Source organism: Scomber japonicus, chromosome 2 (assembly GCF_027409825.1).
Source record: "Scomber japonicus isolate fScoJap1 chromosome 2, fScoJap1.pri, whole genome shotgun sequence".
Classification (NCBI taxonomy): Eukaryota; Metazoa; Chordata; class Actinopteri; order Scombriformes; family Scombridae; genus Scomber; species Scomber japonicus.
This window is the reverse complement of record NC_070579.1, coordinates 23,576,264-23,593,939: the sequence shown is the minus strand read 5'-3', so window position 1 is coordinate 23,593,939 and position 17,676 is coordinate 23,576,264. Positions and strand designations below refer to the sequence as shown.

Genomic DNA, 17,676 nt, shown 5'->3' with positions numbered 1-17,676 from the left:
AATGTTTTTTGCTTGCTTGCCTGTTTCACCCTTTTTCTTTGGCTCTTTTGTCATTATTTTGTCCTCGGTTTAACCTCAGTTATATTGCCTCAATTCATTGTCACCACCACGTTTTGTAATAATAAATTATATCATTTTAGATATATAATAACACTGCTGAGATTTTGGTTTGAGGACCACGAAAGGGAACAATCTTTCAATTTTGTGTTGATTCTTACTCCACATATAATGCTTTGAATTGATCACTTTGATTGATATCTGAGTTGCTCAGAAGTCAGACTGCCAGCTAAAAATGATCCTATATTCTCATCCTTATTATGCATCTTAATATTCAATATATATTTTGATTAAATGTGTACCTGTTGTTTTACATGGCAGTGCAATGTGCCAAACTTTTTTATAGGCCGATATCTCTTCCTCTACTTCTCTAAACTTGTAAACAAGTTGCTGACAGCAGGTCCAACTTTGCACTTTATCTGACTGCTATCCAATGACCAGCAACTTCCAGCACTGTCTCTTCTCTGATTATCAGTCTCAGCATGTCAGTCATGGTCTGTAGTTATTTTCCAGCCTTGTGATTTTCAGGGGGAAAAAAATCTCATCTGATTCATTTTGGGGTTTTACAGACAAGCGTTTAGGACTTAGAAAAAAGTCCCTCCATGTTGTCTGAACTTTGCCTGCCTGATCCCACTATGTGCCCTTCTCCTCACAGTGAGGTTTAGGGAACTTATTGCCCACATAATGCTGGGTCTTAAAACAGCGTGGTATCAGAGCCATTGTGGTCTGGGCTAATAGCTGGTTTAGGGGGCTGTGGTGAGACTCGCTGCTCAGGGCTTTCATTAAGCAGAGCTCAGTCTAATTGACGCTTATATGTTGCTTTACATGATTAGGGCCAAAGCAGGCCAACACATTTCCTACAGTTTGTTTTTCTCCTTTTGTAAGATTTCAAAATGGTTTAGATTTTTGTTTTTAGTTCAGTTGCATTTTCCTCCAATAAAGGAATAAGACATATCAGCTTTCCAGTGGCTCCTTTTTTTATTATTTTGTGCTTTACTAATATGAATCAAGGAGTTATGTTATTTTGTTATTATGTTCCCTGTCACCACAAAACACAACATAAAGCTGGTTGTGGTTTTTTGGGAGATCACATTAATATTACACAGGCAGTCTTCATTTCCATCCACAATAATCTCTTTTTAAACAAATCAAAACAATACACACACAAAAAAACATGGAAATTGTTGCCTAATTGAAACGAGGTCAACTGCTTAGCATATGGTGCATTAGCATCAGGACGAGGGAGTATAAATTATTATCTGAGCCACATTAACAGACAAATGTAAGTGTTTGTCCTCAGTTTGCCATTAATGATTCAGTATGCAGATTTTCAATGAACAAACTGGATTGTTTGATTTGGATTTATTTATTTATTTCTTTTTTGCGAAAGTTCGTCCAGTTTTCACATTATATAAACTGCTCGAGTTCAAACCAGTTTGATCCAGTTTTTAGTCCACATTTTTAATCAATTTAACAGCTGCATGAGAGACATATTTGATTGTATTTCAAATTATTGTTAAATTATTATTTTAAATGTTCAAACTCATTCAGTCCAGGTGTAATTGTGTTTTTAAATGTACCTTCTTTATGAACTCAACAGGGTACACGTGCGTTTTTTTGTAATGGCGTGTTTTTCAGGTTAATAAACTCGTAAAAAAAACTGAACAACAATTCTTCATTTATGCAGCTTTTAGAGTTAATATGATGGAAAATCCATTAAATATTATTTTACTTACAAAAAGCTTTGAATTGCACCTTGATTAACGATCATTTTGTCAAATTAAACACCTTTATAAGGAGTAATATGCTTTCATTTTTCGACTGCACACTGTTCTTTTCAAAAGGTTACAAACAGAGCTGTAGATTTTTTTCGTTCATCAAACACGTTTGCTCGATTTTAATTAAATTTTTAGACACACACGTTTTACCTGAAGCTCGTAGAGAGAAATGAATCCAGCCTGTAGGGCCTGCTGTAACTTTCAGACCACAAACAGTCATGCTGAGTGAACAGTGTGGTCTGGCTGCTCAACACGTTGCTGTAGATTCATTAAGAGTTTAGAAGAAAAAGAAATCGTGTCGTGGGATTATTTTGGGTTTAGAGGCACACTTTGGGGTTTTTTCCAACTCCAAACAGGCCGCCGGGCATGTAGGAGCTTCCCAGCCACCAGCATCTGGAAAAAGACACCAGAATTAATGTAGAAGTGAAAAATGAGGAAGTACACATTTAAAAAGGTCATTGTATAAAATGTGAAAATTACACCACTGCTTCAGGCTGACATGTCATTCATTCAATAAATCACTACATCGTGTAGAATCATGGATTAGACTGCATTTCAACGCTTAATTGGTATTATTAATAATCGTAGTTGCGTTATAGCTAATTATTATTATTATTAGTAGTAGTATTAGTATTATTATTAGGCTATTAGTAATAGTAATAGTAGTAGTATCATTGGTGTTAATATCGATGCTCTTGATGATGTCATGGTTGTTACTCTTTCTTTAGGCTACTGATAATTATTTGAATGCATGTTCAGGCCTTCATTAACATTTCATCACTGTAATAACCGATAGCTCAACTTGCATACAACCTTAACTTGTCAATAATGTGACAAGTATGTGATTTAAAATCCCCCCCAAAAATGGTTCAAAATGGTCATCTTTAAAATAATCCTATTAATATTTTAAGGGTAAAAATCCCAAATCACATTTAAAAAAATGTTTTATGCATAAACGTTACAAAAATAGACAATATTATGTCTTTTTTTAATTTTTAATTTTTTTACATTTTTCTCACGAAAATGAAATTGACTGATTTTATATGGAAATAACAATACAGTTTGAGAATAGGAATTTGATTTTCGAAATCTGAGAACAAAATGATTTTACTCCCAGAACTGAGCGTTAACTGTTAACGAACAGGTGGATGTGTGTCTTATATGATCTGCCTTTACTCACCAGTCTAAATGCCAGAATCATTTTTATTGATTTTAAGAATGTAAGACAACATTAAAAGAATAACACCAACAAAACCTGATCTGTACTGTGTCTCTGTGCTTCGTCGAGGCCTCCGTTAACAACGCCAGAAAAAAACCCTCCTGTCCCTCACAGCAGACACCACTGTCCACATAAAGTGAATAATCCAAATTAGGCTGAAACACCTAAAACACAAATTCAATTATTATAAATAATTGATGCTGCCAAATGTGAGGGGAGGTCAACTTTTAATAATTGATAAGCCGTCATGTTGGAGGAATTTGTCATTAAGACATCTGTTTAGAAAGACGACGGATAACGACACACGCACGACTGAAAACAAGCAGAAAGAGACTCAGAGCTGCTTTATTCAGACAATACAAACCAGTACGGCCACACTCACATATATTAACAATAAAAAAGATTATTTCTTTATCTTCATTTAATCTGAGTGTTTAGCAAAGACTGAACTTTAAAAATACCTGTTTTGCTTAGAACAGCTTTCATTTCAATTCAAATCAGTGCAACACTACAAGAAACTCAATGATTTTATAACTGCTTTTAAATTCTTTTTTATTTAACAATGTTTTCTATCTGCGCCAAGTTTTAAAAATGTCATGTTTCCCTGTTTATTTTTAAAGACCATTTTGTTTTGTGTCATGTCGCTTTGGGGCAACATGGTGCTCTTCGGCCCAACACTTTCATTCATTTTTTTTAAATAACAAAATTATTAAACTTGCTGAACGTCAAACCAGCACGTTTAAACATCACTTAGTTCAATCTAAGTCTAACTTCCCTCTGGCCCTTTTCCTAAATAATCAGAGAGCATGTCCACATGTGTTTTACTCTTGTCTCTCTGATGTCTTGGACAGATTTCTTGACTGCTGTTGAGTCTCCCAAACTTAACAGCACTTTCTTTAATGAGTAAAGAAGAGCCTTTTGTGTTGTGGAGTTATTTCCCCACAGTCACATCTTTTATGGCTTACAATATCTCTGCGCTCTGTAAAATCTCAGTCACATTTAATCCTGTTGCTTCTCTGCGTCATTCTGTTAGGAGACAGTAAATCTGCGTTAGTGTTTTTCAAAGTTAATGCTTGCACAAAAAAAAAAAAAACAAAAAAAAAAACAAAACACTGGTGCCATTACATTTACCATGATTATCAATGACAATATGAACAGAATAGTTAACCTGGTGCATTTGTCATTATCCTATCAATCCAAACGTGGAAAGTCCCTCTGAACCTGCTCTTATCTACTGTTGATATTTTGGTTAATTTGATCAGCTACATGGAAACTGGGAGATGACTTGTTCTACTCGACTCCCTTAAATGAAACTCATGACTCTTTTTTTTGTTGTTGCTTGAGCTTGGCTCCAGATTTTGACATATAAAAACTACGCAAATCAAACTCGTAGCAGCTCGGCTCGGACCCAGCCACGCTCGCACAGTGGAGCCTACAATCCATGCAGGCGGTAGGTAGGAGCCACTGCAGCCTCTAATCCCCGCCGTCCGTGATTTAGCCCCTGGTTCTCCTAATGCTCCTAAAGCCCCAGCTGCTCCCCTGGCTGCTCCGCTCTCACCACGACAGACTGCACACCGCTCGCTTTATTAATAATTCACCTAATAATTCACCAGTTCGATGCTCGCTGCCGGCTGAAGCACCGGCCCCCACTTTCACTGTAAAGAACTGCCCCAATTCCCCGTTATTATTTTTTTCTTGTGTGTGCGTGTGTGGACGGGCGCAAGCTGGTGAGGTGAGCTATTTAGTGGCTGATATTTGTTGGGGAAGGGAAGTGTTAGGGTATCTTTCGTCGCTGCCGGAGCGCACGGAAAGCTTCCATTTTACGCACCGAGACATCCACACACAGCCCCGCCGCTGAAGCCGGACCGGGCTACGTGTCGCTGTGCAGGCATTCTGCTGTCGGCGAAGGTTATAGCGATTCGAAGAAGCACAACCCCAAGCTGCTCTTTCATCTTGTCTGCTTTGAGGAGGAGGCGGTGAGGGACCAGGGGTGTCCCCCCGTTTGTGTGTAACTGTGTGTGTATGTGTGTGTGTGTGTAGAACAAGCGAGAGGAGAGAGAGAGAGCGAGAGAGAGAGAGGGAGAGAGAGAGAGAGAGAGAGAGAGAGAGAGAGCAAGAGCGAGAGAGAGAGAAATACGAGGGTAAAACAGATCGGACGCGAGGCGCAGGAGACAGCCGCTTTTGGACACGTTTTGGAGACAGAAGCTGCCAGACTGCAAAGACTACACACGGAAGAATAATATAAACAAAACTTACTTTGCATCATCTCTTCCGCCCATTCATTAAAAAAATCGTGTTATTAATATTATTTCGCGGGAGTTTTAAGCGTCTCCCAATCTGCTGGACAAGTTTGGCGGCTGAAGGACGCACCTCGGGACTTTGACGCAGACGTCTCCCTGACTTCTGGCTGCTGGACATGGGCTCATCTGAGGCCAAACAGCGGTAAACGGAGGGCTCGGCGCTGCTGTCCTCTTTTCCTCCTATCTCTTGCAGAGTGGACCCACTTTTGAAAGAGCGTGTTTTTTTCTATCTGGGCCTAAGGCTGACTTGTTTAAAGGTCCTTTTTTTTGCTTCCGGCAACAGCGAAGAGACCAAGTCTTCCTCCCTCAGCCCTCACTCCCTCTCTCACTTTTTTGGAAGCTGAACGTTTAAAGGAAAATGGGGCATTGAGAGGGTTGGCAGATCTCCCCGCGCTATAATGGTACGTGCTGTGTAACTCAATAGTTCCTCTCTGTTGGGTCTATAGGGTGAAGTCTACTGGACTGAGTACAAACGTAACATTGCATGTGTTTAAGTGTATCCCTGCAGTTATCTTTTTGCCTTTTCGTGTATCTGTAAGAAGATCAACACATTGTTGCATACAGGTAGAAGTAACTTTGGAGTGTGTGAGGCCATAGATGACCATACAACAGCGCAATGCACCTGTGTGTGTGCCTGTGTTTGTGTATGTGTATGAGAGAGAGAGAGAGAGAGAGAGAGAGAGAGAGAGAGCAGGAGAGAGAGAGATTGTGTCATGTGCAGAAGTAGCCTAGCAGTTAAAAAACAACTAAACTCACTTTCATTTGGAAAAAATCTACAATTATGCTAATTGCCTTTTAGATATATTGCTCTCTAACAATGCATTTTTAAAGCAGCTTTATTTAAAAAAAAATATTTTCCAAGGATTGAGTTGCATTGCATTTTTTGTGAACTGCATTTCTTGTCATTCTTTGCGAGTTGTGTCCCTGAACCGTAAACAAAGACATGATTAAGTCTCTAATATAAAAAGAATCACTTTCTGAAAGGACCCTTACTGATGGGTTAACAACAACGTACTGGCTGATGTGTTTGCAGATGCGTTTGAGTGGCCCTGTACACACGAATTGACAAAGTGGGGGTTCGTCCTCCTGCGCTGCTCAGATCAAACAGAATAAAACACACATGCGAGCGCAGTCTGATGGTTACTGCAGAGGAGATATGAAAGGCCAGTATATAGGGACAGAGAGTGTGGGTGGTATTTATTTTTATTATCCTGATCATCATGATATTTAAGCATCCTTTAAGTCAGCGTGGCGCGGGGCTGCTGCGCCGTCCTCCACCTTGCACCCGGACTGTCTGAGGCGACTGCTGTTTTTATCAATGGGCACTTCATTTGCGTAGTTGATGACACTTTATAGCGACTACAAGGGGGTGGGGAGGTGAGGTGAGACACAGACCGTGTTTGTGCCCCCAGAACAAGTGCTGAGAGTGCTTTTAGAGAACGCAGCATGAATAAAAAGCAGATAACTTGATATGAAAATAGAAGAGGATGAATCTCTGGTCGGATGATCATTTATCTAAATCCTACAACAATGTGAACGTGAATAATATATGTTTTTTATCCTCATCTCTAAAATGTTTAAGATTTTAATACAGAATAACAGGCTCGTTTTTATTGCTTTTTTCCTCTATATATAAACCTTATGATCTTCATTATCCTTTAAGTTATTTAGTCATTTTTATGATTATTATGATTTACTGAAATTGTGACTTGACATTATTAATTTATTTTATTATAATTAACTCAAGAGATTACAGTGAAATGTGCCATAATGTGTCTGCATTTCATGTGTTCTTTAGTTTTTGAGTGTTTGGTTTTATCCACAAATATTTTTCTAAGTAACAGAAATACAACCCAGGCAAGCAATACAGACACAACTGAAACATATAAGATATTTCTGTTGAAATAATAAAGTAACTCCTTACACACAGTTGGACTCCATGAATTAGACATGTTGGCTCAAAAATATTATAATTACAAATAAAATATTAAATTTTATACAGGCTGAAACACTATTTGGATGTAATTTGGAAATGGAAATGTCTTTGTCTGACCAATAGAGACAACAAATACTCAATAAAAAGACACAACACAAAAAATAATCAGCAATACTGCAGAATATGTGCAATAGTTGATACAAATTACTGTATTTTCAAAATCTTGCAGCATACATGAATGTTTCTGTGCTGGTTATTCCTTGTATTGATTACACATGGTGCAAAGGTTCCTTTATATGTCTTTTTGTTTGCCAAAGGTTCTCCAAAGCATTACACAGAAAGTGTTATCTATACATTCAGAGTAGACGACAAGCAAATGTCTCTTTTACGCATTATTACACAGAGCATCTATGACATGTATTATCACCAACCAACTTCACAGGACTAACTTGATTCCTATGCCCCACACTCTGTGCACTCTGTCACAACAGCAGGAAGTGAATGCATGTTTTAATTTGTTTTCAGCCTCAGTGTTGCATAACTATACGAAAGGGTCTCATGCCAAAAATGTTTGTTGGCCACAGCTGACATGACACACTGTCATACCTGCACACCAATGCAGAAAGGCCTTGAGGAGCTTAAAATGTTAAATTGCGGGCTTCATGTAATTTGTGATGTCAGCTGTCCAATTATCTGTCTATATTTCTTAAGTTAAACGCACCATTAGACAATGGTTCATAATTGGCAGCGATATTACAGTCCTCATTTAGTTTTGATTGTGGGTCTATAATTTCACAGTTGGTTGTACTGCGGTTGTTGTTGAGAAAACCTGCCAACCACTGAACCTGTCAGTCAAATCAAAGCCAAGAGTGTTATTGGTGCCAAGCTGAGAGGTGGGCGTGAACCATGCTTTATTATTAAATACATTTTCAAAGTGTCATTTTTGAAATTGAAAGTAGGCGAAACATTAGAAATAAGCTCCACACGCTGTCATACTGAGTGTGTGTGTGTATGTGTGCTTTGTATTGAAACTCTATGCTTCCTGGTCTTTGTGGTAAACTCGCTGTATTAGAACCATAACCACAAGAAAATCTCCCCATGGATCAGTCCTTGTGTGACACAAAGGGCTGATTGTACCAGCCCAAACCTCATTGTTAAATGCACTTAGCCAGTGTGGCTAGGCCCTAACTGAGTGTGGTTAGACCATTAAAAAAAAGCTTGAATACTGATCCATGGAGGAAAAGAGGTGCCAGTGGCATTGGGTTACCTACAGTGGATGGTGCAAGCAGTGTGGCAGCAAGATGTTGCAGCCTGAAAAGTTCAGTGTTACAATTGGCATGGTATTATCTAAAGGCCACAGTCTATAGCCTAGCCTGTTGAGCAAGATCACTAGTTGACAGGCAAGTTGCCAAACTGAGTGAATCTTGGGGTGTGTCACAATGTGTGCTCTGTTTAAACGTGTTTCACCGTAACAGTTTTGGTGAAACGATGGTTTGTTTGTGTGGTTTTTTTAACCCTGAGTAAAGACAGCTATTGTTAGGGCTCCTATAGTTCAACATCTATTACTTACATGCAAAACTTTCACCTCACTTATTTGCATATTTTGATACACACACACACACACACACACACACACACACACACACACACGAACACAAACACACGTCTGAATTTCCGGCATAAGTCAATTGCTTTTTGCTTAAGTCATGTGAAATTATTTTATACTCCTGCCTCCTGCAGTCAGGCCTCCTTAACTGAAACTGTTCTCGCTGTATGCCTCATGACTTATCCAGAATCCCACCGTTTACTATTGTGTAAAACACAACTGCACAATTAAGCCAAATGCAATCTTCAGCACTACATCTTGGCTGTACTTCTGACCCAACAAAACCTTCAGGACCCACAAGTGGAGTGAAATAATTAGCCCCACTCTGCTCAGCCATCCATCTATCCTTCTTTTTTTAATGCAGCCCCTCAGTTTCTCATCTTCTTTCTTATTCTCCCTGTTTTTTCCCCCTCACCCCCCCCCCCTGAGATGGCTGTGTGAAAAATCATATTTTTCCAACATTTCTCCCTGAGGTAGCTTTGGCAGGGACTCACACGGCGGCCATTTCTGCCTTTCATACACCCCTCACACACCGTGGAACAGATCGCCAGTGCGGCCCGGCGTCTTTGAAGTGGTTGCCATCTCACGCAGGTTGGCTGGACTCTCTTCTCTTTCTCTCTCCCCACTCCCCAGCCCCTCCATTTTTATCCCGTGCTTTAAACTTGGCAGTGTTATTTTCAGCCACCAAATCATGATTATAAAATTGCGTTTAAGTCACAATGGTGGTGATAATAATTATAGTTTTTAAAGATGGCCTGACAGCAGTGATGGTGGTTGTGCAGCAGCCAGAATAAATGGTTTCTGGAAAAGGACGAGAGGGCCGGACCAGGTGTGTGAGCAGTGTAACTTTTGTGTGTGTGATGAATAGTGTGTAAATGTGTGTGTGTGTGTGTGTGTGTGTGTGTGTGTGTGTGTGTGTGTGTGTAGCTGCAAATGTGAGATGTAGAAAGACAGAAAGATAGAGAGGAGGCTCATTGATATGTTGCCATTCATGTGCTTTAAAATGGAGCCATCTGAGAACAAATTCCACCATCAGGGCCTTTCATACACAAAGCTCTGTGGAGGTGTATGTGTGTGTGAGTACATGTGTGAGAGTGTGCGCGCAAGTGTGTGAGCAGGTTTTTGGAGATCTCACCTCCAAAGAATTTGGCCATATGGTCGTCAACACATACACCCAGAGACAGAGAGAGAGAGAGACAGACAGATAGAGAGTGAGCCAAGGAAGGACTGTGTGAGATAGAAAAAGAGAGAGTGAAAGAGAAGTGTCTTCTTTTGTCAGCGGAGGCAGCAGGAAATGCAGTTTAAAACAGATCCTATACCCCTACCTTAGATCAGATGGTTGAGAGAAAAAAAATAGAAAAATCCTCCATCGCATCCCCTGCATGTTTGCGGAGTGGGAAAATCTGTCTCAATTAACACATTTGCATTGGGCGATGATGGACTCCAAATAGGTCACTGACTCAATCTCCCGCCTCCGAATCTTCCCTCTAAAATGTTAATTAAGGAGGGCTTTGAGATTTTTTCGCTCAGGGCTGGCCATATGGGCTGGGCATATGTTCTATATATATAGTACAATATATAATTCATACACTGCTGCAGGAGAGAGTGTTTGGGGGCCTGGAGTTTTTTGGGGTTTACTACAAAGGAAGTCAGTATGTTCTGGCCTCCCCAGTGGCAGGTACTGAGCTTAGCCTATTCATTAGCTTTGTGTTATTCACTGTTTCACAATGGGACTGAGGTTCATCAGCACCTGTCTCTTTGGCTGACAACATAAAGACAGCATTTAAATTCCTATTTGTTGGTTGGTTAATATGGAATGAGAGCAAATCTGTCTTTTGTATAAGTGCAGTTGCTTATTTGTGTATTGTGAGACACTTAGTTGAAGTTATAGGATGGGTGATACAGGGTCTATCAGAGTGAGATTTAGTATTTATAAATGGCTTTATGTGTATGAAGATATTTTCAAATACTCAAAATGTTTCCTCACACACTTCCAGTCGAACCAGTTGTCCCACTGCCATGCACCCAGACGTCCCAATCACTAACAGAATGAGGCAGTGGCAGCCAATGAAAACAGCCCTTTCCCACCCGCAGCTTTTTTGGGTTCTGACTCAACCAATCAGTGGAGGCTTGCTAGTGCACCTGACCCTGTTTCTGGCTGAGCACAGCCAATCACAGAGGCTCCAGCACACCTGATGCATTGTTGTCTGATTGCTGGGCTCGCACTGGTGCGGAGCCCCACACAGGTGCTGTGGATCCTAGCCATCATTCTGACCAGCAGCCAATCAGATGCATCATCTCATTATCAGACACATGTGGCCTGGCAGACTCAGAGTGTTTGCATTTTGTTTTGTCTTGTGTGTGTGTGTGTGTGTGTGTGTGTATATAGCATATATGTGTATGTGTGCATCTATGGAACTCTGCTATCCCCTTCCCATAATGCTTTGCTGCCTTATCAGCAGGCCTCTCTCACTCCTTTCCTGGCTTCATCCTCTTTTTGAGACTTAACAATGGGCACTGTGTTGCCCCCTTAAGGAGCTGGAGGCCTCAACAATAAAAAGAGACTAAAAATGAAAAAAAAAACATGTTTATGGACTAATAAAGATGATTAGAAATCGCACAATTGCAGAAAAATGGAAGGTTTGCGAGTGCAGATTATCTGTAATAAAAAGCCGAGGGGAGAGACGGGGGAGAGAGGGAGAAAGAGAGTTAGCTGTACAGACCTCTCATTGCGAAGGATATGAATAGCCTTTGTTTTCACCACAACTCAGGGCTGTGTGGTCTGCCAACGTCTGGCTCTTATTATGGGGTTTGTGTCTGTGTGTCTGCATAAGTGGCATGCACGTGTGCGTCGGTGTGTGCCTGTGCTTGTGTGTGTTGCTGCGTGCGAGGCAGAGAGTACATAGGCAAAGAAAAAAAATGTATATACGTGCAGGTGATTATATTATTTTCAAGAGGGTGACACTATATATGTGTGTGCATTTAAACGTTTCCACACAGCAGATACACTGTTTTCTCTCTGCTCCTGTTTCGCTAAACAAATGTGGCATGGGGTCTCAGGCTGGCACAAGAGTGTGTGCACGCTTTTTTATCCGTTAAAGTTGTGAAATGAAATAGGATTTCACAGAACAGCACAGTGGCTGTGGGATTTGGGCTCCCTTCGGGTAAGTAGAGTGGGATAGGTTGATCCAATCAACGGCAGAACTGCAAGGAGAGCCCATTTCACAGCTCCAGGCCCTGCCAGAACCCTGCCTGCTTGACTTAGAATACAAATGAAGCTCCCTGAATGAACACTTACACACACATGCATGCATACACACTGGTACTTACAGACAGTCTGGCTGGGGATGTATAGTGGAAGAGCTGTTAGTAAGTGCTGTGCTTTCTGTGGAGAAACAAGACCAGTGAGGGTTATGGGACTGTCCCATATTGTACAGGAACATTTAAGCACTGGTTTATCACACAAGGAGATGCATAGAAAATATGTGTGTAACTGGGGTGAGTCCAGGTCATAACTGGTCACAAATATCCTTCTGAGTCTAAACAAATTCTCAAAATTATGTGGCTTTTTTTTAACTGCACAGGACTGGCACAGTGTAGATAATTACTCCAAAAAAATCGGGTGAATACTGAAAGAAATATATTCTAATGTTATATTCTATATGCCTCCCAAATTAAATTCATTGTAATTGTGTTGTTCTTACTGGAGTCCCATATGAAATAACGGGTCCAAGCATTCAGGAAAATAGGTGAACATTAAAATTTCTGAGGCCTCAGTTCCAAAAAAGGTTGTGATTAACTTCCTTTGAGGGATGCTAATAATATAACAAAATAGCTGTGCAGATGAATTGATAAAATCCTGTTTTTTGCCTTTGTAAATAACTCCGTCTTTGTTTTGTTTTTTTAGGCTACTGACACCTACCTGGTGAACGACGATCCTCCTAGAGGCCCAGGGATGCCTGAATGTTTCCTCGTGTCTGATACTTATAGGGTATATACACACACATGCACACATCATAAACTCTTTTTATCTGTCCCTGTGATGTTAATGTTTCAACATTTATTTCTTGGACGCACAAACAAGCCCAGTCCATTAAGAATAATCTCTTTCTTCCTTTATAAAGATTTACAGCCGTTGAGAGAGGGAGGGCACTTAGAGTAAAAAAGACTCATCAGTGCGTGTAGTACAATCATTTTTATGGGGTCAAACCTCAGTGTGGGGATGTTCACTACTATATTATCTTCAGTATATTCAGATGCTGAATGGAAGGTTCTGGGGTTAATGTGTCCACGAAATAGATCTACATTTATTCGTCATCCAGCATGCCTATATGCACTTCCTCCTGCACGTCATCATCATGGATGTCCTGAAATTATTCATTGACTATGCTGATGTGTGGCAGCAGTGCCCTACAAAAACACAGTGTTTCCTCATAATGTCAAAAAATATAAAACAATGTTATTTATGATCAGCAGTAGTTTCTGGACACGTTTTCTTCGCCTGGAGGACAAAATCTGCTGCCAAAATATGATGCAAAACGTTACAAAACTGAAGACATGATCTTTTTTGCAGGACCCTGTGTTCTGTGTTTAATATGTACTGCATGTGGTCTTTGTCATATAATTGTAAAAGAAAAAAAAACCCCATCACATTTCTTTCAGGTTGATGTTGCAGATATCTGGTGAGACTGCCTTGAAAACACTTCCTGTCGCCTGTGTTCTGTAATCTGTCATGTTGCATTTACTGCTTAAATTAAGGAATGACGACATCTGACTAGGAAAATAAATCTATACATTTTCTTCCCGTCGAATGCAAACACGGTAGAAAACTGAGTAATCCAAACCAGTCGGAGTAAAACGTATGAGCAGCCATTGCACACAGTAAATACATAAAAAGCAGCCGGCGTGACACATTGCACTACTCACACACTCAGATTGCAAACAGATCCATAGTCTCTGGGATCCACACAGTGTATGATATGCTTGTTAGCCATAACGGCCAGTCAGCCATTTCTCTCCAAATGCATATGCTTGTATGCATTTGATTGGCGTGCACCCTCCCAGAGCACACATAAACAGCTTACTCAAACAATATTTACACTGTACAGCGTATAAACGCTACAGTTACACACATTTTCCATCCACATATTTCCTGCCTTTTGAAAAGGGAGCCTCAACCACCTGTCTCACATATTTAGCATGCTAATGGCAGTATCAGTATGCTACATCACTTTCAATATTTAATGGCATAGCCAAAGGCAGTGGTAAACAGCAAGTATATGGGTTGTGCCGTGTATCAAGGGGAGACCACGGCACACTAACTTTAGACACACCATATGTTTTTCTCATGTGCTTTATGATAGCAAGCGTAGTCTCAGGATCTGCTAGAATACTGTGCACCTACGAGGGGTTTTCATAAGTGACGGTCAGACAGGACTACTTGATCACACACAGAAAGAGACTTTGGAAAGAAAATCTGTGCTTCTGTGTTTTGTAACTCCTGCGGTTGCTATAGTTTGTTTGTTACAGCCAAGTGCCTGTGTTGAATACTGAGATGGACGTCTCGGCCCAGACTGCAGCCAGAGACAAAGACGGCCAGTAAAGTCAAACAGACGAAAAGGGACAGTGTGTGTATGTGTGTGATGAGGACAGCCGAGTGAGAGAGAGAGAGAGAGAGAGAGAGAACAGCAAGAGATTATAACGTAGAAAAAGAGAAATAGGTTGCTAGAAACAGCCACTGAGAAACAGAAAAAGGGAAAGAGAGAAGGGGAAAGCGAGGGAGCACACAAAGGCTTTGGGGTTTGGGCCTGTGCCGTGGTGGGGTGTGGTTTGGAAAGAGGAGAGAGTATGGGAAAGGAGTAGACTACACCTCAGTATCCTTTACTTTCTTGCACTTTTTATTTAGCTTTTAAGTGAATTCATCTTCTAGCTGTTCAAGCCCATGTATCAGTGTATTGTGCTGTGCTCATATGTGTTTGTATGTATATACTGTACATTATATACACATGTGTCTGTGGTGTGAGTGTCTAAGTATCCTACATAGGCTGAGGTCTCGTAAAGCTACACAGCTTCATATCCCCCTGAAAAACTTGGCATTCAAGCACTGGGGTGACTTCAACCCCCGAAACCGCACCCTTGCGCGCACACATACACACACACACACACACACACACACACACACACATCTTGCAAGACTTGCACACTCTCAGACATATGCACATACAGAATTGTATTCACACACTTCTAAACACTCTCACAATGCTTGTGCACGCACTCTCACTCGCACACATGCACAAGTCAGGGGCTTATGTATAATTGCAGGCACTCTGCCTGCATATATGAGTTTGATTAGGCTGAGAAGCAGGGAGCGGGTGAGGATAGAGCCAAGCCTGATTAGAAACAGAGTATATCGCTTCCATACAATAGGAGTCACAATGAAACTGGTTTAGACCACTTTGTCCAAGTTCAGGTATCTTTTCCCTCTGTGTACATATACAGCACACTAGAATATGACTTGGACTTGGTTAAAAAGGAGAATAAATTACAATCGTTCAGACTGCAAATTTGCAACTTGCTGTAATAACTTTTGACTTGTTCGGCATGCTGGGAGGTCCCTAGAAATAGTGAGAATATTTCTGTGCTTTTTCCGGTGCAAACATATTGTGTTGTGTGGTGTAGGTTATAACTTTAAAATGAGGAGCTCCTCAACCCCAAACTGTACAATGTCTATAGCCACAGTGATGCTGGCAGGCAGGATCAGGCCTCAAATCCAGCTGTGACACATTGTAAAATTACTTTAAAAACAAATTTTTGTCCACATTTGAGCTGATGTTTCAGCTGTGTCAACAGCACACGTTTAATTTACAGTAACAAATACTCAAGTTAAGGACATGGGGCCCACTCCACTTAAGACACTTGAGTTGGTTTGTGTGTGTAGAGAGCTTTATGTCACCCTCCAGCTGACTGCCGACAACATTTCACAGCAAAATCTTAGTTGTAAATTTCAAATCTCTGTTTCTATTTTTGTCACAGTTGGGTCCACTTCTGCATTTTGAACAAGGGATATGAAAGTTGAAAAAGGATCATTTTGAGGAAATCTGCCGCCTCAAATCATCAGTTTGTTCTGTACTTACCACTAATGTTTTTAAAGATTGGTTTCATATTATAATAGCTACTATTAAAAATAGCATAAGAAAATGCTATAAACATCAATATGCAATTGATACCACAAGAAATAAAATAAAGATTTTTAAAAAATGTTCTAGTACCAGGAGATGTAAGTCAGCATTAACACACCACTGATATACTAACACAAGTTGTCAGTTGTGTCAATGTAAAGTATTATAGATAGATAGATAGATAGATAGATAGATAGATAGATAGATAGATAGATAGATAGATAGATAGATTTTTCTATGTCACTCATAATAACAACTCGAAATTCAGTAACCATTTAACCAACACCATTATGACTTGATACTTTTCGCAATCTGACGGGAAGAACAGAACAAATGCAGAAAAATTGCATTTGAATAGTAAATGTAAGTAGGAGGCGCCTTGCAGAGCTGCGAGTGCAGATGGTTAAACTATACAAATATTTCAGATATTCCAAAAAGGGTTTTTTTCTAAATATCGTAAAACACGATTAGGTGACCGAACTCACCACTGAGCACCACAGGCACACACTATAAGCCCCTGCAGGGCTGCAAGAATACTGTATGTGCAACGATCTCTCTTTGAGCTTTTAGCGAAGCACTGATTCCCCCCCCCCACCCCCCACCCCCTACAAAGAATAACTTCAAAAGCCGGTGATAATTTCAAATATCCAGTTATGTTCGTGTAGTTCTGAGAGAGAAGCGGGGCGGGAGAGAGAGGGAGAGAGCTAGAGAGAAAGAGGGAGGGAGGGAGAGAGAGCAGCAAAAACTTTCCCCTAAAGTTAGTGCGGAGCTTTCACTGCGAGTGAGGCGGGGTTACAGCCTGGACTGAGCCACAGCGGCTTTGCAATGCAGCACCGCAGCGAACCTCCATCCAACTTTATTATCAACAACTCCAATTTTCATCTCTAGACACAACCATGTACTCCCCTTACTGCTTGACACAGGTATGAAAATAATCGCCGTATTTCATCGCTGCTCTTCGTTGCTTTTTTTTCCCCCTCCGGCGTAGTGCGCTTACGGTTTACATGGTCACAGTGTTGTGCTGTCTGTCGTGCTGCTGCTTGTCATTTGTTGCGTTTTAAGGACCTTTTTTCCAGCTCTGCTCTCTTTTCCCCGATAGTGTTTAACCTCCCTCTCTCTCTCCTTCTCTCGCGCTCTCTCTCTCCCCCTTTCTTTTTAATGGCACTCCTCCAACGGGCTTTCTTGTGCGTCTCATTGCGCATGGTTTGGAGAGAAAATGGCGCTTCTCCCAAATCTATTTTATATAAAACGGAGGCTGGAGAAAGGGGAAGAAGGGCTCGGTGCTCTGACAGTTAGCGATTAATTACAATCACCCCGAGGCTTTAATCGGCTTTGTCGACAAATATAGCCTAATAAACTACGGATAGACTTCTGATACGGCTGCTGAGTTGTGGGACAGTTTATTTTTTTTATAGGAAGGTTTCTGACCCGCGGCTGTTCGCGAGCTCTGCCGGTCTTCACCCGCGGTCTGAGTTGGGGGCTTGTGGGGTCACTGTGGACACATTCATAACTGTCCCTCGTTTAGTGAATTCAATTTCAGCAGCCTCGTTTTGAATTAAAACTAAGTTTTTTTTATGTCTCCCGGAGGCGACAGAGGGGAGG

General features: G+C 40.8%; 1 protein-coding gene across 9 annotated transcripts in view; it reads left to right on the top strand.

Annotated features, from left to right (window-relative positions):
• The first annotated feature begins 5,221 nt into the window (after positions 1 to 5,221).
• Positions 5,222 to 17,676, top strand: part of LOC128368113 (nuclear factor 1 X-type-like) — a 109,618-nt gene continuing 97,163 nt past the window's right edge. For 7 of the 9 annotated variants that reach the window (XM_053328924.1, XM_053328932.1, XM_053328884.1 and 4 more), the window contains exons 1-2: positions 5,222 to 5,755; positions 12,804 to 12,887. In XM_053328924.1, coding sequence (XP_053184899.1) covers positions 5,753 to 5,755; positions 12,804 to 12,887 — 87 coding nt within the window. In that variant the 5' untranslated portion in view covers positions 5,222 to 5,752. Of the gene's footprint in view, positions 5,756 to 12,803; positions 12,888 to 16,783; positions 16,998 to 17,676 lie in introns of those variants that run through there. The other 2 variants (XM_053328876.1, XM_053328893.1) reach the window with 2 other exon arrangements.